The sequence below is a fragment of the Labrus bergylta genome, chromosome 12 (assembly GCF_963930695.1).
Source record: "Labrus bergylta chromosome 12, fLabBer1.1, whole genome shotgun sequence".
In the NCBI taxonomy this organism is placed as follows: Eukaryota; Metazoa; Chordata; class Actinopteri; order Labriformes; family Labridae; genus Labrus; species Labrus bergylta.
Window position 1 is genome coordinate 1564555 of NC_089206.1, and position 22500 is coordinate 1587054.

A 22500-nucleotide genomic window follows, 5' to 3' on the forward strand; every position below is an offset into this window, starting at 1 on the left:
CTCCATGGCAGAGTGAGCTTAAGCATTAATTGATGAATGCGACCACAATATGAAGTCCAGCTGCAGCGTGGACTCAGTGATGTGAGGCAGAAACTGCAGCTGCTTCCTCTGCAGGTCTGCTCTCCACATCCAGTCCCCGGCAGCAAACAGACCACCCAGGTGTGGGTTTGTCTCCCTCTTTGACTAAGCTGGGTGATGGTGTTTCTGACCTACCCCGTCCTCTCAATAATGTCGACGTTATTGCGGATGTTTTCAGAAAATGTTTGGAGGACCTGATAAATACCACCCCTGATATCGTCTGTCAGGCGACAGCTCAAGATCTTTTTATTCCAGCGTGCTAATTCTCTCAGAGAGGGGGCGTGACGGTCGCTCTATGAGGCCTTAGTGGTGCAGGTTGATGTTGTCTGGATGAGGGAAGAAGTAAGTCATTTGTCGTCAAACGTCTGTTAGAGGAACCAGGAGCTGACTGGACTTCAGTGGATTTAAAACCCTGTTTCTGCTCGTCTCTTTCAGTGCTTTCACATTAGCATCAAACTCCTGATAACTTCAGGAGGAGCTGTGTGTGTGATCGCAAACAGCCACATTTTTCACTCGCTCCTCTAGTATTTTTTTTCTGTAGTAAGTCAGAGTGAGCTGATGTGAGACCGCAGCAGGATATAGTTGAGTGGGAGGGGGTGGTGACATTTATTCTATAGACCGTCTGCACGCCACCTCTACCATCTCCGTGCTCTAATCAACCTGCTGCTCATGTTTCCTGTTCTCCAGGATGTTCTTCTGCACTCTTAAGTTGATATGTTGGTCCTGTTGAACTAGACATAGCATTGATATAAAGACAAATATTCTCATTATGGCGTCGTATGTTGCTTCTTCAGCCACTTCTGTGTCGTTCTGTTTGCTTCACGTCTTACCTCAGGAGACCCCCCCCCCCCTTCTATTGACACGGATTGTCTCCTGCTGTGAGGTTCATGTGAGAACAACCACTTTATAATAATAATAACTTTATTTATACAGCACCTTTTAAAAACACAGGTTTACAAAGTGCTTTGACAAACAGCAAAAACAAGAACAAACTAAACCAAACACAGAAGAACATAAACAACAACAAGAACAAAGAAATGTAAAATACTCAAAATAATGAAATACAATTTAAAAGAAAAACCCAGGCAACACAAGAACCATCATAAGAACCCAGGCAAAACAAGAACCATCATAAGAACCCAGGCAACACAAGAACCATCATAAGAACCCAGGAAAAACAAGAACCATCATAAGAACCCAGGCAACACAAGAACCATCATAAGAACCCAGGCAACACAAGAACCATCACAAGAACCCAGGCAACACAAGAACCATCATAAGAACCATCATAAGAACCCAGGCAACACAAGAACCATCATAAGAACCCAGGCAACACAAGAACCATCATAAGAACCATCATAAGAACCATCATAAGAACCCAGGCAACACAAGAACCCAACAACACGAGCTGAGACCAAGAAGTTTAGGAGGATTTCAGGGGCCGTGCGCTTGAAATTTTGTAGAAATTTACAGGAGTGCGTTTGTGAAAACGGCTTTTGACTCGTCATCGGTATCAGAATCGTAAAAATCAGCAGAAATGTGATTTTTTTAAACGTCGGTATCGTCCCTGGTTTTCACAATCAGTGCATCCCTAATTTTGTGACATTAATAAGTGGAAATACAGGAGTAGCATCACTCGCTCGCTCAAAGAGCTGCACATAAAAAGCCACATAAAGTAGTTCCACACACACACACACACACACACACACACACACAAAGTGCATGTAACATAGGTTGTGATGGTGCGATACAGCTTTGAAGCCAATTTATTCCACTGACCAATCACAGCTCCTCACAGAGCGAATCAGACGTGCTGAGTGCAGAGGTGTGATGATGATGATGATAATGATGACGATAATGATGACGATGAGGATGACGATGATGACAGGGACCAGTAGCCCCAGTCCAGGATTCAGAATTCCACTGAATCAACATTGTTCATATCGGACCTCCACCCTCAATCAGTTTCCATGGAAGCTGTGAAACATGATTGCGAGAGGGCGAGAGACAGAGAGAGAGAGAGAGAGAGGGAGCGGTTCTTACTTCTGATGGGCACAGAATAGAAACATCTAAGAGAGCTGCAGTGAGAGAGAGAGAGGGGGGAGGAGTGGCCGATGAGGAGGGGGGAGGAGGTGGCAGGCTGTTGGTGGAGCGACGGGGAGGGCAGCAGTAGACGGGGATGGAGTTGGCAGGATGATGGGATGGGGGGGTGGGGGGGAAGGGAGGCTGGAATAACAGGAGGATAAATGAGGAGGTGGGGTGATGGGAGAGAGTGATGGCTGGATGGGGGAGGGAGGGAGGGAGGGAGGGAGGGAGGTGGAAAGATGCCAATTTGACAGCTCGGGAGGCTTGAGGGTCCAGCTCTGCACCACCACCACCGCTGCCTTTAAAACAAAGAGAACAAAGAGGCTGAGCAGAGGAACCACCACCTCCTCCTCCTCCACCCCCCCCAGCCCCCCAGCCCCTCCATGTGGGGGGAAACGTCCACCTTTAATTGATTTTCTTAATGATATTCATATTGTATCCCTCCGCTCAGGACGGTCGTGATCAGGCTGACATGTATAAAAAAATCAGCACCAACTATGAATGTTAAAAAAAGCAGAGATGATGCAAACATGGAGGAGAAAAGAGTTTCACATGATATCTTTCTAAAAACCGAAGCAGCTCAGAGAGAGTCTCAACTGTTCTGACATTTTAAGAAACTAAACTGCAACATTAGCAACACAACACTTTGGCATTATCATGTTCTCGATGTCGGTCATATCGTCCTGAGCTTGTTACATTACAGACAGACCCTCAAAGTAACTTGTTTGAGGGTCTGTCTGTGTTGTTTCTTTAGACTGCTTTAAGGTGAAGAACAGAGTGGGCTTCTTAGTCCTGCAAACAGGGTCCTCACTTATCATTATCTAATCTCAAAATGCTCCAAAAAGCTTCATTTGTATGTTAGAATAGCTCGATTTGTCCTCCCCCCATACCCCCCTAACTTAATTTACTTTATACTTTAACTTATTCAAAGTTTTATATAGATCACCTGCTGCACCCGATCATTTATATAGGCATACAATTCACTTGTCAAATTTGTTAAAAAGAAGGAAGCTCACATCTGTCAGCATAGATCTTGAGCATCAAAAAAGAAAAACGTTTCTTTTTTTATTCCTAAAATAGAAAACACAGAGCCACTGGAGCCGATCCCAGCTGCCATTGGGCGACAGGCAGGGTTACACCCAGCCAATCACAGGGCCAGCACTATTAGTCAGTAGTTGCAAACCTAGTAGTTAATTTAAATCATGCAAAGTCTGTGTCTGAATATATCTGAATATGAATGTAGCTTTAGCTTAGCATCAAACACAAACTGGTTGTTTTGTGTTAAACGATCGTCTCAGTGCTTCAATAAGCTCGTTCTGCAGTTTCTCACAGCCGGCTGATTTGTTCCTGAGACGTTCTGCCGCTCAGGACACCGCTCCTCCCCTGCTCCTCCCCTGCTCCTTCTCCAGGAAAGCATCGCATCTCGATGTGTCATTTTTTTTGTTTGCAGAGAGGCTTCACGCGGCCCCCCTGTGGCTCCGTCTGCAGGGGATGCTGCAGTGGAAGGCGTGGGCGGAACAAGTTGAACAAGAGAGTATTACTTTTCACAGAAGGAGATTTCCCAGAAGTTTGAAGTAGACACTCTGAGCTCTCGTAAAGGGCCGTGAAAAGTCGTCTTTCTGGAGAGATGTCAAGACTGGCCAGTTAGCACGTCACCACATGTTCCAGGTAGTCATGTTGTTATGGTGCAAAGCATTCTGGGAGTGAATGACAAACAGAATGTTTGTTTTGCTAATTGAAATGTTGTTAGATAAGCGAGCTTCAAGTGATGATGATTTCACAACAGCAGAGAAAACTGTGAGGTGATCGGAGGAGGAGAGTAGAGAAGATGGTGGAGAATAAAAACAGAAAGGGACAAAGGATGGATCAGGGATGTAGGAGGAAGGAGGCAAAGGAGAAGGAGGCGATGGAGGAGGGAGGATGTGAACGTAAAGGGAGGAGACGAGCTGCAGAAAGAGAAGGAGATGCTTCCTTCCGTCCGTCCGGTCGGTCTGCTAACCTGATTAGCTTAGCATCAACATAGAACCAGATCCGGCTGTTCCTCCCTGGAAACACACACAAACACACACACACACACACACACACACACACACACACACAGACACACACACAGACGGCAGCTGCAATCAATACACTTCTACACAGAGTTACAGATGAATACTGAAGCACATGCACTGCCTCTACCTCACACACACACACACACACACACACACACACACACACACACACACACACACACACACACACTGTCTGCCTCCACGTGCACTTACAAGCTGCAAAAACAGACAATGTAAAGCGACCAGGAGTGCACGTATCTGACCCAAAGTCAGCTGGGACCATGTTGAAGAGGGAGGAGCTTTTGGTTTTAGTTCTCGTGTTTAGAAGGAAACAATGGAACTAGAAGGATTAAAAAAATGGTTTTGTGGTGAACATGGACTCACCTCAGTTGTCGTTGTTTTATAGGGGTGAGACAAAATATCAATATGTCCCTGCACTTACCGGTACCCCTGTATTACGAAGAGCTGCCCCTGTTGCCTAGCAACCACTACAGCTGCACCTGTAACTATAAATCACAACGTTACATCTTATTTTAAAGATAGTTGTCAGCTGTCATGACCCCTTTAGCTTCTTAAACAAACTGTAAGTACAAATAATCTGAAAAACAAATTAACTAATTTAACACTCGGCCATCGTTTGAATTACCGTGCAAATAATCTCGGGATATGTTGAGCCATGAAGGATGCATCAGATTGGTCGATTTTGTTGGCCGGTAAAAGGAGGAAGCATTTGTCGGCTGCATTGGAAGAATTAGCTGTAAAAAAAAAAACATGGATGAAGCCTGAGGTTGTCACTCATCTGTTACTGCAGGGGGTTTGTTAGCGATCTCCATGCTGGATATTTGGCTTTTTGAATGGGTGTGTATGTGACTTCCTGTGCTTCTGCAGACAGCCTCTAGTGGACACTCGAGGAACTGCAGGTTTTTGCACTTCTGCATTGTCTTCACCTTTAAATGCTGCTTGGTTTGAAGAAGCCTTTGACATAATCACTCTGAAGGACGCAGCCCTTAAAATGGGACTTAGCGGAGCGCCGATAGCCTAGCGGTTATGTTGAGCACCCTGTACAGAGGCTATAGTCCCTGTCCAAACGTTTCCTGTCTCTCTTCAGCTGTCCTCTCCAATAAAGGCAAAAACAATCCATCCTCAATCCTACGTCCCATCCCTTGTTTCTGTTGTGACGCAGATTTGATTTTCTACAAACTCAGAGTCTGACGTGTAACCAGGAAAGTAGTGTGGGTAGAGAAACTAGTAAATGATGCACTCTATTTATTCCTCCTCATATTTTCCACCTGCTGCTCCTCCTCCCCTCCCCACTCTATATTTTTGCTTTTCGCTTTCCCTCATTTTCCATCATCCAATCTTTTGGTTTCCCTCCTCCCCTGCTCCAGCTGTTCCCTCTCTTCCGCCTTTTTCTATCAAGCACAGCGGAAATGTCTCATCCTTTTTCTCCTCCCTCCGCTTGTTTCTCTTCTTCTTCTCCTGCTGCACCACATCTGCTCAGCTGCCTCTCTCTCCTCCTCCTGCCTCTGCTTGATCGTCCATAAATTGAGCCTCTCCTCCTCTTCATCTTCAATTCAGCTTCCCCCCCTCGATTCTGTTCCTCATCTGCCGTCCTGGCATGACAGATAAAAAAACACATTTGAGACGTTTGTCCATAATTTTCAGATTGTGTCTTCCACTCTTCTCGTCCTCTTAGTTTCTGTTTTTACAAGCTCCTCTTTGCTCCTGAAACATAAGCTGCTCCTCTCACCTCTCACCTCCCCCTCCCCTCCCCTGGTAAAAATAGACAATGGGGAAAAAGAGGGCTGTTAATTATTCATCCCGGGTGCACTTTACTGCTTTTGCACCTCTCCATAATCTTCACAGCAGTCTTCTTCATCATCATCACTGTCGGTCTGTGTGGTGGAGCTCCCACAGCTGAGAGGAGGAGGAACATTCCAGAGGAGCTCGTGCTCAAAGCTTCACGATGAGAGCTCCACTCTCTGAATCTTCTCCTGCAGACTCTGAAATCGATTTTTTTCTGGGACGTTCAGAGGATTGTCCAAACCCTCAACTCAGCCGGTCCACTCAGACCTCAGACACTCTTGTTGACTGGCATTCATATTCTTTAAAATATGCATTTGAAATACATAACTGATGTCATCATCATGTCTGATACTTTGATGTGTTTCAAATCTCTGATCTCATATCAGCGTTTTTCCAGCAGCATGCTCTGAGCTCATGATCCTGAAATGTTCTTCTGACATTAATGAAGGTTTAAACCACAATTAACCATCTCAACCTCGACTTTATTCGTCAGCCTTTGAGAAAGGTTTGCGCTGTTTCCTGTTTTAGCTTCACTTGTCTTCGGCTCAGTTAACAGTTAGCACGTTTCTCTGTTTTTTGTCGGACTGTAAATCTTCAAAATGTCTCCAAACTCTGGAGGTTGAGCGTCCTTTCTTGTCGACGATGTTTGCGCCGTGCTTTGAGCCGGTACACTCAGCGTTTTCTTTGTTGTCGCGATCGCTCAGCTCCTTATTTTGGCTTTGTTTTCATTCCGCTTCAAACATCTGTAAGCCCGCCCACCCCTATCCCTGTGACATGATTGGCTGTTTGTCATCTTTTTCTTCTTCTCTTTAATATCGGGTTGCAACTACTGTTTAAGGTGCATTAGCGCCCCCCTTTCCCATTGTTTGGGTTTAAATATATCAAACCTTGATCAAACACTTTTTATATTTATATTGCGCTAATTATCGTTATTGTTTTATCGGCCCGTCCTATATTCTCCTATGATACGATAAGTGGATGTTTTGTTCCTGCATTGTTCAAAGCCCTGAAGCAGAGAAGATAAACTGTTGTTTCTGTAAAACAAAACCAGTCAAATAAGAATTTACAAGCTGCACATCGTACTAAAGAGGAGTGTGTGTGCATACATGAAGAACATTTGCATCCAGTGTGTTTGACTATTAATTATATAACGATAGAGAGAGAGAGAGAGAGAGAGAGAGAGGGGGAGATAAACGCGTGTCAGTCGGTGTGTGTATGTGTTCATCCGTCTGCTGATCATCTGTATGCAGATGAGGTCGCCTCATTACTGACACCATCAATAAACACAGGACGCACATTAAAAAGACTTTTAGCTCGGCTCAGTTTGGCTGACCGAGGGAAAAATGAGGAGAGGAGAAGAAACGGAGGCGGGAACAAAAGGATGTCAGGGAGGGGGGGAGGGTGGGGTGGGGGGGGGGGGGGTCTGCCTCTGGGAGTAGAAAACCAATAAGATGTTTGAATAACACAGGAGATATTTCAGCACGCTAAACACTGAGGGTAAAATGCTGATCTGTCTTTTGTTTTTTGCAAGAAGGAAACTTGATATCAGGCAAATGGTTATTTTTTTATCTGTTCTATACGTTGAGAGAGAGAGGGGGAGGAGCCACAGGTTACATTGAACCCGGGCCGCCTGCTTTGAGGGACTAAAGCCTCCATATATGGAGCAGGACCTAACCGTTAGGCCATCTGTGCCCCATATGTTGTCCTTTCTTTTATCTTAGTCTCTGTTTTCATCCACACATTCCCCATGAGGATATAAATGTTTAAATTCAACTCTAGAAGCTGTAGGAGCCCGTTGTCCTCAAGGCGGGCGACCCCGGTTCAAACCCGGCCTCATGTCATTTCCCACTCTCTCTCTCTCCCTCTCCCTGATTTCTGGATCTATCCACCGTCCTGTCTCCCAAATGAAGGCATATTTATTATAAGTTAAAGGCACAGTATGTAAATTCGACCCCCAGGGGGCTCTCAATAAAAACAAAAAAACAAAAGATGACGTCCAGGCTGGCGGGGAATCATGGGAGTGATTCTCTCTGCTACTTCCCCCCCCATGCAAACGACCTCGGAGTCAACCGTAGTCATGACGACCGGGCGAAACCGACCTGAGGAAGAGAATATGTTAACAGACGAGCTGATGTATCCGAGTATAATTTAAATGATGTTTTTATCACAGCAGCACAAACAGCAACAGGACGGCAGCTTTCGAGAGCAGCTCACACTTCCTTGTGTAGCAGTCTTTGACGTAACATCCAGTGTTTCCATGGCAACTAGAAACACGCCGTGCATGTCACGGCGGCCACAGAAGACACGTCCTGTTACAACTATTGATTTAAGGATTTCTATGACTTTGATAACTGTTGGAAATATTTGAGGTCATGTAAGTACTCAACAAAAGTACTTTTTAAATTAATTTAATAATTTTAGAGTAAACATTCTACATATTGTACGTTTAAAAAGTTGTTTCTGGGGTTTTCTTTTCTTTGAATCCAGAGTAACTTCCCTGCAGGGTGAAAAGAGTAACTGCTCTACATTCAAAGAATTCACGTCCTTTAAAGGAGCAGGGGTTTGTCTTAAACGTCCAGAGAGAGATGCCCCCCTCATCATCGCTCATTTTGCAGCCGTCTTCATGAAAAGTGAAATCAGACAGATTCAGCATCAGATAGTTTCCTCGTCTCTGATATGAATCCTCGAGCTCCGGTCCTCAAGACGCCTCGACACACAGACGCAGGCTAACCCGTGATTATTACAGCGAGATTAGCAGGTAATTGAAAAGGAGCTAATGTGGGCTGGTGATGATAGTAATTGAAAAAGGAATTAAGAGTAGATTAAAATACGGTCTCATTTGATCATCCGTCAGCGTTGATTCATGTGCGTAGTCTCCGAGCTGATTAGCATGCCGGGTTCAGAGCGTTTTTCTTTATTTCAAACGGGCGGGAAATCTTCAGTATTTCCTTTTTTCCCTCCTCAAGGATTAACATAAAGCTGTGAGGAAGAGTAAGCTGTAAGGCTTATTAGCTCCCTGAACAATGGAACAGAAACACGAGGACCTGCTGAAGCTCATTTCTACAGACGATAATTATCATCTTATTTTTATTCAGAAACTCAGAAACATTCAAACCTGCAGCTCTGATCATTTGACCTCTGATGTCACAATATCCTCATTATTTAAATGATCTGTTTACACATCAAACTATATTCTAGTGTTGTAGTCAAGACCAAACTAACCTAGACCAAGACATACCCGAGACCAGAGTACTCCGAGACCGAGACAAGACCAAGTCCACGGCAGGTCGAGACCAAGACATTTAGGGATCGAGACCGAGACAAGACCAAGACATTTAGGGGTCGAGACCGAGACAAGACCATGACATTTAGGGGTCGAGACCGAGACAAGACCAAGACATTTAGGGGTCGAGACCGAGACAAGACCAAGACATTTAGGGGTCAAGACCAAGACATTTAGGGGTCAAGACCAAGACATTTAGGGGTCGAGACCGAGACAAGACCAAGACATTTAGGGGTCGAGACCGAGACAAGACCAAGACATTTAGGGGTCGAGACCGAGACAAGACCAAGACATTTGGGGATCGAGACCGAGACCAAACCAGGATGAGACCGAGACCTCCTGCTGACAGAGAATTTTTGTTCTGATTTAGCTTCTCGTTAGCTTGTTGTTCATCGGTGAAGCTGAGAGAGAGAGAGTTTGTCAGTGTGTCTGTTGAGTTCTCAGGTCTTACAGTTCGAGCACATAAATGGTGAGTTTTGGTCGTGTGTCGTACAGTGAGAGCAGATATTCCACCACAGCTTCTCTACAGTCATAGAGTGAACGCCAGGCTTATCTATCGTATCTAGATCTACATTACTCCAATAGATGACTGACTCAGACAGACGCAGAAACCTGTCACATGATGACGCAGCAGCGCTCCGTGCAGCTACCTTCAGTGTGTGTGCTCGCTCTGTTAGGAGAACGCTAATCCAGTGTGACCAGTTCAAACTCGTCCTCTGAGAAGCCTCTTTAACGGACAGAAACGGGTCAGAGCTGCCACATGGGCTCAGGACAGGAAGCTTCACAGGAAGTCAAATATACTCGACTCTCCTCTTCCTTCTTGAAATGGACACTGAGGAGTCCCACAGGGCATGTTAGTGATACATCAAGGTTTTCTGTTGAGTCAATGAAAATCTTCAAATCCTGATGATGGATGAGAGATTCCTCCGTTGTTGGAAAGTTACAGCATATCAAAAAATCTAAGTCACAAAATCCCACAAACAGGGCCGTCACACTAACCTGTTCATTTTGAGTCATTAATTAAGTTAAGAACAATAACAAAAGCTAATGCTAACTAATTAAACTCTGACATCATACACAGGTTCACAGCAGCGCTTTATTTTATTTTATTTTATTTTATTTTATTTTATTTTATTTATTTTATTTATTTTATTTATTTTATTTATTTTATTTATTTTATTTTATTTATTTGTTTATTTAACATGGACACACAGCAACATTGGTGCTGTAACATTTAACCATGCACAAGTTCCAGATGCACTGCTCTTAGTGTTTATAGCAAAATGCTCATTTGGAACACCTGTCCACGGGAGGCTTTTAGAAACAACAGAGATAAAGGTAAAAAAACAAGAAAAAGAAAACAGTTCAGTTATAAATACAGCGCAGTTATGAGTGCAACAGGGATAAAACACAATTACAAAGAGAAAAATATACAACAGACATTTGTGAGCTCATGTTTAGGTGTGAGAACAATGTTGTTTCTCCTTCAGCCATGATTTAATACCTTTGTTTAAACCCAAAGCCTGTAAGTAATTAGATAAATATTTTGTATTGACTGAGCGCAGGAATTGACGAAGCAACGCCATAAACGCCCCGGAGTGTAAAAATGTTAAAACCAGTTGTTTTTTTAAAAAAGCAGCAGAACAGCTGCTTGTGTTTCTGACTCCTCAACAATAACCTCTGTGTTGTTTTTTCTGCACCTTTCTTTACAATAAAAGCTTCTTATTGTAAAGCTCATAGTGTTCAGGAGGAAAGATTAGGCGGCATCACCCCCCCCCCCCCCCTCCCCCATTCTTCTACATGAACTCAATGACCTTACACGACAAACTCCCCCGTGACCCTCACTCCTTCATTAGCAGACGTGCAGCAGTGGCTCGTTTACATGGTGAGTTTCTTTAGAAGTGAATACGAGGAATCACTCGTTTAGTCTTATGAGACGTCCATCTGATTACATCTGCTTAGAAAGATATCAGCGTTTAACTCACCTTTGTCTAATATGATGTAACGATTCACTCAACTCATGATTCTCTTTACAAAATGAGACTGAGACAGATTCCATTAGTGGCTGCTAACTAGCTTGTCAGTGTGGTTTGGCCTTTTAATGTTTTTTTTCTCAACAAGTGGAGGTGATTGGAGCTTCTCGTTGTGGTGTTGATTAAATGCTGCATCATGTTGTGATATTTGTGTAGTTCTCTGTCTTCTTAATATTTGCACGCAGTTTTTGTCTCGTCTGTTATCTTCTCAACTCATTTTCTGTCTTGTTGAAGCAAAAATGCTTCCACACCTCTGATTTAAAACACTGTGGTGCGTCCTCAATTTCTAAATCTCGCTCTGCAGCTGCTGACGCTCACGATATTACTGAGATTCTTTTTTCAGAGTATCGATGTGAATCTTGACTCCTTTGAATCGATTCATCTTCACATCCCTGTTGTCTAATATATTAATGTCCAAGCAAACCGTTTTTTTAAGCATTTCTTTTGTCGTAGTACGTTTGCTTCTAAAGTGTCTTAGTAAGAACGACGTCCTCTTTTCAAGTTTGGCTGGATGGTAGTGGGCGGGGCTTATTAATTAACACAGTCACCCAGGTGTGCAGGGGGGAATCTTGACGCTGAGCCGGTGTCTGACCCGAAATCCAAGCAACGAATAGACAGACATCCACTACATCCCTTTTTTTTTTTTTTTTTTTTGACCAACTTTGTAAACGACAACAAAACTGTGCTGGCCGCTTGTGTGACACCTGACTGTCGGAGCTCACCGCCAACCGGGGGGGTTAAACCCACACACCCTACACTTTGCTTGAGTATGTATTTTTGTGTTAAAGAATGAGCATCCCCCTATGCACCATTCATTCTTGAAAACCATCTGTAGACTAAACCAGTAGATAAACATCTTTTAAGATGTTGGCTTAATTTCAAAATAAAAGTCTTTTTTTTAAATTTGCATGTCTCTGTTCCTGTTCCTGTCCGTCATCCCCCTCCCGCTGCAGCCGCCTTCGTTATTAGCCGAGCATTTGTTCACTGTCACATGTGTGCTGGTGAATTATTCATCGTACACTCCAGCTCTGAGTGACGGATGACATGTATGTAAAAAAAGCAGAAAACATAGCCGGGGAAATTCTCTTTCTGTCACTCCACCTGTCTGTAAACCTGTCCGTACCCATGTGTCCATCCGTCCGTCCGTCTACGTGTCTCTCTTTTATTTAAGACGTTTTAAAGCTACTGCGGTAATGAAAAGAGCAGTTTACTGCGCCTCCGCTCGAGTGTCATTGAGGTCTTTGCTCGTTCATTAATCTTCTTGTTGTTTGCAAAGTGTGTGTGTCATAAAAGCAGTCGTAGCACTCAGGACCTCATTACGGAAAGTGCAGGTCTCTTCACATGCTGATAACAGCTATGGAGGTGTGTGTGTGTGTGTGTGTGTGTGTGTGTGTGTGTGTGTGTGTGTGTGTGTGTGTGTGTGTGTGTGTGTGTGTGTGTGTGTGTGTGTGTGTGTGTGTGTGTGTGTGTGTGTGTGTGTGTGTGTGTGTGTGTGTGTGTGTGTGTGTGTGTGTGTGTGTGTGTTAGACCTAAACGCTTAAGACGGCAAAGTATTTTGAGAAGTTCTGTCAATATTGGACGATTCTGCGCGTCTCAATTTACGTCCAGTGGATTTTTTGTGGGGTGTCTTCTTCTCATGTGAGAGACTGATGGTTTAAAGGAGCAATCAGTGAGATGTGTAGAGAGTGAGATGATAAAGGTATCTTACTCTCTGATCATTAAGGAAACATGCTATGTTGAAGTGCTGGCTTCTCTGACAACAATGCAGCAGCCAGTATGTCCTCCTTCTAACTTTAGATTCTGCTCCTGAATGCTCTGGATTTGTTTGGACCAGAGAAGGTAGGCGGTTTTAAAGCACCCCCCACACGGCCGTTTTGGACGCCCCTCGGTTTGCCAGATATGAGAGCAGTTATCAGGTCAACAGGTGTTGCAGCGATGGAAGCGGTCAAGAGAAGTGGTTCAGATAGAAGTGATTGTACCCGACCTAAAAAGCCTCTGCATGTTTCTAATAAGCTCCACGAGCAGAAACGTGCTCAAACTAGGATCAATATTGGAGATGCTTTTGAAAAATGGAGAGAGGTTAGAACACAGAAAGGTTTACAGACCCATGCAGAGCTGGATAAACACTGAAGCTTCAGAGTCCACCACATGGTGACCTGAGTGAGCATCCACTCTAGAGAGGAGGGGGGGCAGCTCTCTATGATGTTCAGAATTTGGACTGCAGTACCCATTTTAAACACTAGCTGTCAGAGTTACATACTGCTCCTTTAATTCTTCTGTTGCTATTTTTATTAAACGTTACCACAGTGTTACCTTCATTGTTCGTCACACATGACCTCAAAGGCATCATGACGAAGAGCAGAAGTAACAAAGCGTCTTGTTTGTTTAGAAATATCGTCTCTAAAATCAATATATTTTCAGTCTTGACACAAACATGTAGAAGTGAGAGCTCCCTCAGTTTCATTCAGAGGATTTCTGTCTCTATTTTTTACAGTGTTTGAATCTCCTCCATGAATGCTCTGTCAGTTTTTGGCAGACAGAATCCTGCTCCCAGGAGAGACTGCTGCATGTTTCATTTTTTGGATTGAACACAGTGAAAGTGTTTGAGGGGGAAGCAGCAGCAGCTCAAGAGTTTAGAGGAAACACGTCTCTGAGTGATGTTGTGCTGCCAGCGAGGCCTGCAGGTGTCTTCTCACCGAGCAGCATGTCGGCGTGTTGTGTTTGATTTTGCTGCCTGCGCGCCTCCTCTTCTTCCCTCTGATGTTTGGGTTAAACCGGCGGAGCAGCTGTCATGGCTGCTCCCGCGGAGGCCGACACTCACAGAGCGCTCAAAAGAGAGATTATAAATGGCTTAAAACTGTTTCATTCATGAGACGATGGCTAATCTGAGTTAAGGTGGATTAACATGACAGGGCACGCACATTTGTAAAGAGAAGATCAGCGCTGTTTGGAGACGTTAATTTGATTTAGTGTGCTCTATCCCTCTTCTCTAGGAATGTTGACTTAAAGAGAAATCCTCTTTTTATTTAACCAGTGTCAACACAAGTTGCTCTGATTCTGCTGATTTTGAACAGTACAAAGATTCTTCAGGATATAAAGTGTGTTGATATGTTGTCGAAGGTTGTCCCCCCAGGAGGGAAATTTGTTTTCACAGCTTTGCATGGTGGGTGAACATGAAGAAAACATGTAGCACAGGTGGAAAACGCATAACAAGAAGCTTGTTTAGAGCTTCTATAGAGCGCCACAGGAAGGAGTCCTAAAACCAGGAAGTACGTTAGCATCTGAGCGCCATGGGGTCTAACGTCTAAAAGTCAACGGGGATTTTGAATGTGTTTGTGGTTAGACGCCTGAAATAAGGTCTGTGGTTAACACGAGCTGAAGAGATGTTGGTGTTTTGTTAGAGCACATAAACTACGTTAGGTAATACCTCCACCTGTGAAGTTTGAAGTTTTTACTCGTCTTTAAAAAGGCGGTTGCTAACAAGCGGCTAAATGTGACTACAGTGGTTGTCGGGGACATTAAAGGTCATCACGCCGGACACAGAGGGCGGGAACTCTCTCAGTAGTCGGAGATGTCTCCTGTAGGTTTAATCTTTAGGTTCAGGTGAATATTATGTTAGTAAACTATTTATTAAGCTACGTGGATTAGTTTATCAGAGATCGTCTGAAGCATAACGCTAGTGACGTCACAATCATCCCACCGTGGTGTAGTTAGCTTTAGCATAACGTTAGCTTTTTACTTCTGTCGGCCGCATTAACGCTTCAAACATCATAAAAATGGCGTTCATCTGTGAAGATGATCCTGCTGAACAAAACGCCTACGCTTCAGAAACCTGGGCTGTGGTGAGTGCTCTGTGAGTCAGGGCTCTGTAGCTGATGTCAGTCCGACACTAAAAGGACAGATTTTGTGACAATGCTACATGAACAGAGAATGAATCACCTTCCTAACATGCAGAGAGCTCAGCATACAGCTCCAATAAGATAAAAAAATCACCTCTCTTCAAACATCGTCGGATCCCGACTTCTCGTGGTATTTTCACTGAGAGCTGTCAGAGTAAAGTCGGGGTTAACGATGTCACCGAGCTCGAGTGAAAACAACAAATCCCTCAGATTCAAACCTAACGGATGTTTTTGTGTTTTAAACTTTGGCACACTTTATTTTTTGTTAAATATATATTTTGAGGTCAAAAACACCAATAGATTCATGGATTTAAAACAAACAGTGTGAGGGTGTTGGTGGTTGCTGGTTGGTATACAGCGGGGCGGTTCCTCGAGGACGGGCTGCCAGGGTCCAAATCCGACCTGTGGCTCCATGTCCTGCATGTCTTTGCCCTCTCGCCCTCTCGCCCTCTGTCCACTGTCATGAAGAAGCAGAGCGGGACTTTTCTGGCACAACTTGTTTGTTGATAAAGTTGATTTTCAAACTACAAGTGTTGGAGCTTTTGGACCTTTTCTGTCCAACCCCTTCCCCCAACCAAAACCAAAAGAACAATCTGAGCCTGTCTAAACTTCTAGTTTAGTGGAGCAGATGAACTTTGACCTGGCACATTTCCATCAAGGATTATGTTGTAGTGATTACAGCTTGTTTTGTGCTCGCCCACTAGAGGAATTTGAAAAACCCTTTGAGTTCCTGTAAATGATTGATTAGATCCTATGAAACGTAGACATATGTTTAGTTTTTTTCTTCTTGCTGCTGTGTAAATAAAAAGACTCTGCTGATTGTCAGATGGAGAGGATTGTGTGTTGATCAATAGAATATAAAGGCCTGAAAAGTGAAAGCTGTCTATATCGTATTGATCGTGTTTAAACTCTAATGATGCAGTTTGATTTCTAAATTAAGATGATGTGAAAGTATGAAATGAGTTCATGTTCACTGATTAAGCACTTCCTGTTTTGTCTCGTTCAGGATGACAGTTCACTGAGCAGCGAGGAGGAGGCAGAGATGAGCGAGCCCACATGGCTAGCGGCTGATCTGGGAGCGGCGTCCGACCTGAGCCCGGCGAGCCGAGGGGAGAGGATGCGCCACAGTCCCCCGAACGCACACGGCAAGGAGGACGACGGTAAGAACACAAACGATGCTCTTCACTCATATTGTAACACGTGTCGCCGACCTTCTGCAGCTCGTCTGCTGCTGGAAAAGTTCCCCGGTGACACAGTCCAGATTCTGTGATTGTTTGTTGTTATCTAACCAGGGTTATGTACCGATGACTCGTCCTTCACTTTGTGCTATAGCAGCATCTCCATCTTTTCAGAGAGAGCAGACGATGTTGAACGGATGCAGTCCAAAGCTTTGTTAAAGAAAAGCTGCAGATTTTGACCTCGTTCTTCAGAATCCTTCAAATGCCATATTTGCGTTTCATCGTGCTAAGCCCACAATTAGCCACAGTGTTCTCGTTTGTCTCAGATTTTAAACAGTCTGTGTCTTCACTCTCTCCTCGCTCTGCCTCGCTCTCCGTCACTCGTCCTCTCTTTGTTTTGTCTTTCCTGGAAACGTCTCCACTGCGTTCAGGAGCGACGTCCTGCAGGACTCTAGATAGAAACACCTCACTGAAGCAGAGTGTGTGTGTCTACTTGTGCAGGCGTCTTAGATGATGTTTTTACATTTTACATTCTGCACGTTTTCTATGGAAGGTGTCACTTTTGTTCTGCTTTTGAAGAAAAAGCAAAAAGAAAACAGGAAAATGGATTCAGATATTAACAAGGTCAGGATGGAGACCCCCTGCTGTGCTTCTTTTCTCTTTCCTTTTGTTTCTCTCTCCTCCCACCTTACTTTTTCACCTGCCTGTTTCTCACATCCACACACACACACACACACACACACACACACACAATTTTCTCTTTACTTTCTGTACTGCATGTCACTCCTCTGCACTCTCTCTCTCTCTTTCTCCCGCGGCGGGGAGCGCTCACTTTGAAGACAGCCGTATTGTTTCATAACGCTGCAGCAATTACCTGCTACTGTAACGTGTGTGTGTGTGTGTGTGTGTGTGTGTGTGTGTGTCCTTGCCCATGCATATTTGAATGGCACTATAATGCATTGTACTGTACCAGGAACTGAGGCGATGCGAGTGTAGTTGTGTAAGCTGTTACAGAGCCAAGACAATAGAGCAGTAGTAGAACCAAGGTGTGTGTGTGTGTGTGTGTGTGTGTGTGTGTGTGTGTGTGTGTGTGTGTGTGTGTGTGTGTGTGTGTGTGTGTGTGTGTGTGTGTGTGTGTGTGTGTGTGTGTGTGTGTGTGTGTGTGTGTGTGTGTGTGTGTGTGTGTGTGTGTGCGTGCATGCGTGTGTGCGTGGGGATGACAGTTGAGTGCCAGGCAGGAGTAAGTGCTCCAACCGATCTCCATCAAGATCTTTTCTCTCTCCTCCTCCTCCTGCTCCTCTGTGCTCCTGCTGCTGCGGGATGATGACATCACAGGAGGAGGAAGTTGCTGTTGACAGGAAGAGAAATCCTCTTCTGGGTGATGGATCATTTCTGATGCATTGATGAAAGCAGGAAATCTAAACACCGATTGTCTTTTGCAAAACAGCAGGAGATCGTTTGATCGAGTTACATTTTTTTGATTGTTTTCTGCACACATCTCTGTTAATTAAAGGCCAATCATGTTCCTTCTTTTACAGACTGTACCTATGTACACTAAAGCCTGCTGACATGTGATTGGTCGATACAGTAAGGACTAGAAACACACAAAACATGATCATTTCCCGTCCGGAAATTCTGTGTGGATGAAAGGAACTGGCAGGAGATGAGATGGTTAGAGTGAAAAGCATGATGGGAAGGTAGAGGGCTGATGTGTGTGTGTGTGTGTGTGTGTGTGTGTGTGTGTGTGTGTGTGTGTGGCTACAGGAGGTTGCTGAGTGTGTGTTGCGTTGGCATTAAAAGGTCATTCAGTTCCCTACATGTCATATAGAACCAGAGGAGGTTTCTCAACGTCCTTTAACACCCAGAGGAGCAGAATATGACAGAACATAAAAATGATTTGAAATCTTTGCGGCCACAGGGACTCTCCCCCCCCCCCCCCCCCACATCCTCCCAGTTACTCCCATCAGGTCACTCCCTCTGACCAGGGGAATGGGTCTGAAATAGGTCTTGATCGTATTGAGTGTGTACCCCACTTTAGTTTCATTTCAGTCACGCTCTGCCCTCAGCACCGACGTGTTTCCTTCCTCTCCTTCAGCTCAGAAACGGTGTGTTTGAGCAGCGACAGCCACAGCTTGAGCTGTTGCCATGGGACTTAATGAAACCTTTGTGAAGCAAGTGCTCTTTAAAGTAGGAGCAGAAATAGTTTTTAACTCTCATGACTTATGTTCTCCTGGAGCTAAAAGCCCTCTGGACTCAGAGCGCTGTGGAAATCTGAGCAGCAGCAGCAGGAGGAGGGAGGAGGAGGAGGGAGGAGGAGGAGGAGGGATGGAGGAGGAGGAGGGAGGAGGAGGAGGAGGAGGAGGAGGAGGAGAGGAGGAAGAGATGGAGGAGGGAGGGAGGAGGAGGGAAGAGGAGGAGGGATGGAGGAGGGATGGAGGAGGAGGAAGAGATGAGGAGGGAGGGAGGAGGAGGAGGAGGAGGGAAGGAGGGGGCAGGAGGGAGGGAGGAGGGAGGAAGGAGGAGGGATGGAGGAGGAGGAGGAAGAGATGGAGGAGGGAGGCAGGAGGAGGGATGGAGGAGGAGGAGGAGGGATAGAGGGGCAGGAGGAGGGAGGAGTAGGAGGGATGGAGAAGAAGGAGGAGGAGGAGGGATGGAGGAGGAGGAGGAGGAAGAGATGGAGGAGGGAGGGAGGAGGAGGGATAGAGGGGCAGGAGGAGGGAAGAGGAGGAGGGATGGAGGAGGAGGATAAAGAGATGGAGGAGGGAGGGATGGAGGAGGAGGAGGGAGGGAGGGAGGGGAGGAGGGATGGAGGAGAAGGAGCAGTAGGGAGGGAGAAGGAGGAGCAGGAGGAGGAGGAGGAAGGAGGGATGGAGAAGTTGCTCATGCTGCTGCTGCTTGAAGACGCAGCCAAAGAGGAGCTGGTGGTTGAGTTAAAATCAGGTGGGTGTTGTTTCTAACCAGCAAGCTGTCAGGGCATTTAACTGGAGTAGCAGCTCATTTCAGCAGAGCAGATGGTTGACACACACACACACACACACACACACACACACTGTACGCACACACACACACACACACACACACACACACACACACACACACACACACACCAATGTCCAGCTAGTAAATCACTTTTAAGAGCTCCTGACCGCCACCTCACTCTTTCTTCTCTCCCCCTCCACTTAACTTGAGAGTGACAGCCGAAGTGCAAAGCTTTTACTGTACGATGCTTCAGAGTGGCAGTTTGAAAACATGCGGCTCGAGGCCAGCCGACGAGCGGAGGAGACGACGGTGTCGGATGTTGAATCAAAAAAAGCCTCACCGTCTGATGAGCACGTGTCCAGACCAGAAGATTAGTAGACTTTCCAGGAAAAGCTGTCAAAGTGAACTAGATCTGACCCTGAGGCTGAGCCGGGGAACTCACCTGCAGACCGCAGACAAACAGGTCCAACATGGGCGAGTTTACTGATGGATATCTGATGGAAGTCGATGTTTATGGAAGGATAAGATGCACGAGCATTAGGACATCTTAAACCTGCACATGTTGATCTGACAGATCCATTGTGGCAGGTTTGATGGAGAGGTTCAATCTGCCCCTGAGAGGTGTTTGACTCCTGTCATCAGAGGAGAAGTCGCTGAGTGAGATGATGCTCGTCTGAGTAAAAGGAGTAAAAGGAGTGAGAAGAGGAAAGAAAAAAAAAAGAAGAACAGCAGAAGAGAGAAATACATACACAAATAGAAGTGACAGAGGAGCTTTGTTGTGCATATGTTGCACTGGTGTACATATCACCCAAACTTAGTACATGGGATACTTCTGTATGCAGCAGAAAGAGGAGGGGAGAAGGTAGGGGCTACTGGTCTAGAGTATTAGCATCAAATATATTTGCATAATAGTCTAAGAAGGGGTTCCAAGTTTTTTTTAAATCTCTTTGTTGATCTGAACCGTGCGTCTTATTTTTTCCAGTTTAAGAACTGACATAACGTCGCAAATCCAACGTGAGTGAGATGGAGGGGTTGGAGATTTCCAATTGAGGAGGATAAGCCTGCCAACTTGTTCAACTCTTAACCCTATAGTTCAGCCTTTACATCCAGAGAGTTTAATGAATGTATACAGCTTTCAGTAATGACATATCACTTTGTACACAAAGGGATATCTCTGCAGTTTTGTTTTTGAGCTGTGTCTTTGTAAAGCAAGAGAATGAGGAGCTCTGATCTTTTAATAAACATTCTCAAGATACTTTAACTCTTGATAACTTAGTGGTTATGCTGTAACTAAGCTCAGCCGTCTTCATGTCCTTGTATGTTCATATTGATTCCGCTGCAGTGTAATATTGGTGTCCCAGAGTGTGAGTTCATGTTTTGTGTCAGCGTTGCAGAAGCATGGCACAGCGGGAGCTCCACATACACACACAGTCAGACATGCACGCGCACACACACACACACACACACACACACACACACACACACACACACACACACACACACACACACACACACACACACACACACACACACACACACACACACACACACACACACACACAGCGCTGCCCACTCCCGCTGGCTCAGCTGATCCTGTCTCTCCTCTGTAACGCCTCTGTTACCACCTCTGAAGCAATTCAGACGGGGGATAATTTTCTCCCCCATTATGACTCCAGGACATTCTGAAGAGGGCTTTTGTCAGGCAGCTTTTTAGCAGATTGTCCAGTGAGGTATTCTCTTCAAACCTAACAGATATTAAAATGACGCTGGAAGAACCAGAATCGACGTTTTCAAAGTAAAAGTCAAAATCTCTCTGATGCTCTTCGGTTAGGGTTTAAGGGGAGCTGCAGCAAGCCGAGCTGCTGGAAACCTCAGTTCTTCAAAAAGCTAAAAAGCTGTCATCCTGATTACTGAAGAGTACAATTCTACAATTCACTTAGCAGACTCTTTTATCCAAAGCGACGTACATCAGAGAGTAAGAACAACACAAGCAAGGATCTAGAAAAAAGGGAACAATGTGAGTAAGAGCAAACGATCAGCTTTGAGTCTGATTGGACACACAGGTGCTGACAGGAAGTGACCAGAGGCAAAGCACAACATTGAGGGCAGTTCTTGAGAGCTCTAATCAGTATAGAAACCATCTTATAAGTCGTCGTTATCAAACAAAAACCATCATCATTACCATCATCATCATCAATAATATGGAGACCATCATCATTAAGTTAGTAGGTATTCATAAAGAGCTGGGTCTTTAGCTTTTTCTTAAAGGTGCAGAGGGACTCTGTATAGACGTGGTAAAGGCACAGTTCATGGCAGAGCTGTTTTAATCAGATCAGATTAGGCTGTAGTTAGTGTGTGTTTCTTTGTGCTTTAAGCTGGATGTGTTGAGAGAAATGAGAAAAAAGAAAGGCTCTATTTTTAATGTTTTGTCCCAAAATAAATCTGGTACAGTCATTCAGTTGTGTGACCCTCGCCCTGGTCGTTGTGATCGGTAAAACAATCAATCAACTGAAACAGCGATGGTAGAAAAACGACGCTTTCTTCATCCCTGAAAGCCCTTTTCTCTCAAAGATATGATTCTCATCCGACAGCAGCAGGATGAAGTGCTAGTGGCAGAGCGTTGCTCCGCAGCCGGGCTAACCTTGACTCCAGCTGTCACTGTGAATTTATTCCTCTTAACGCTATAAGACCCCAACCTTGGACAGAACTCATTCTTGGCTGCCAGGCGAGCCGGGTCACCAGATCTGCTCAAGACTCATTTTCTTCAGCTGTGTGAGAGGCTGCGTGTGTGTGTGTGTGTGTGTGTGTGTGAGAGAGTACTCCACGCCTCTCCACATCACTCTGGTTCCAAGGGGCCTCGCTCTCTAGAAGTGGCCTCTCCATCACCTCTCAATCCTGCCCGACGATCACCCCCTTCATCCCCCCGCTCCGAGGCTCCACAGAGACGTCCTCCCATCCAAACCCGGTCCCCCCTCTCTCTGCTGCTGACCCTGCCGGCCTGAGAGGCTCCTGCTGTCTGCTGCACGGCCCCGCAGAGCTCCTGGAGCCTCCTCTCACTGGAGCCTCTTGTTCTGCAGAAAGTGATAAAGAGGGCTTGTCAGG

At 45.2% G+C, this 22500-nt stretch overlaps 1 protein-coding gene across 1 annotated transcript in view; it reads left to right on the forward strand.

Moving 5' to 3' along the window:
* LOC110000528 (nucleolar protein 4-like) overlaps positions 1–22500 on the forward strand; it is a gene marked incomplete at its 3' end in the record, with an annotated part of 99841 nt that overhangs the window by 27408 nt on the left and 49933 nt on the right. The window contains 1 exon segment of the mRNA XM_065960935.1: positions 16248–16401. Within this exon segment, the coding sequence (XP_065817007.1) occupies positions 16248–16401 (154 nt within the window).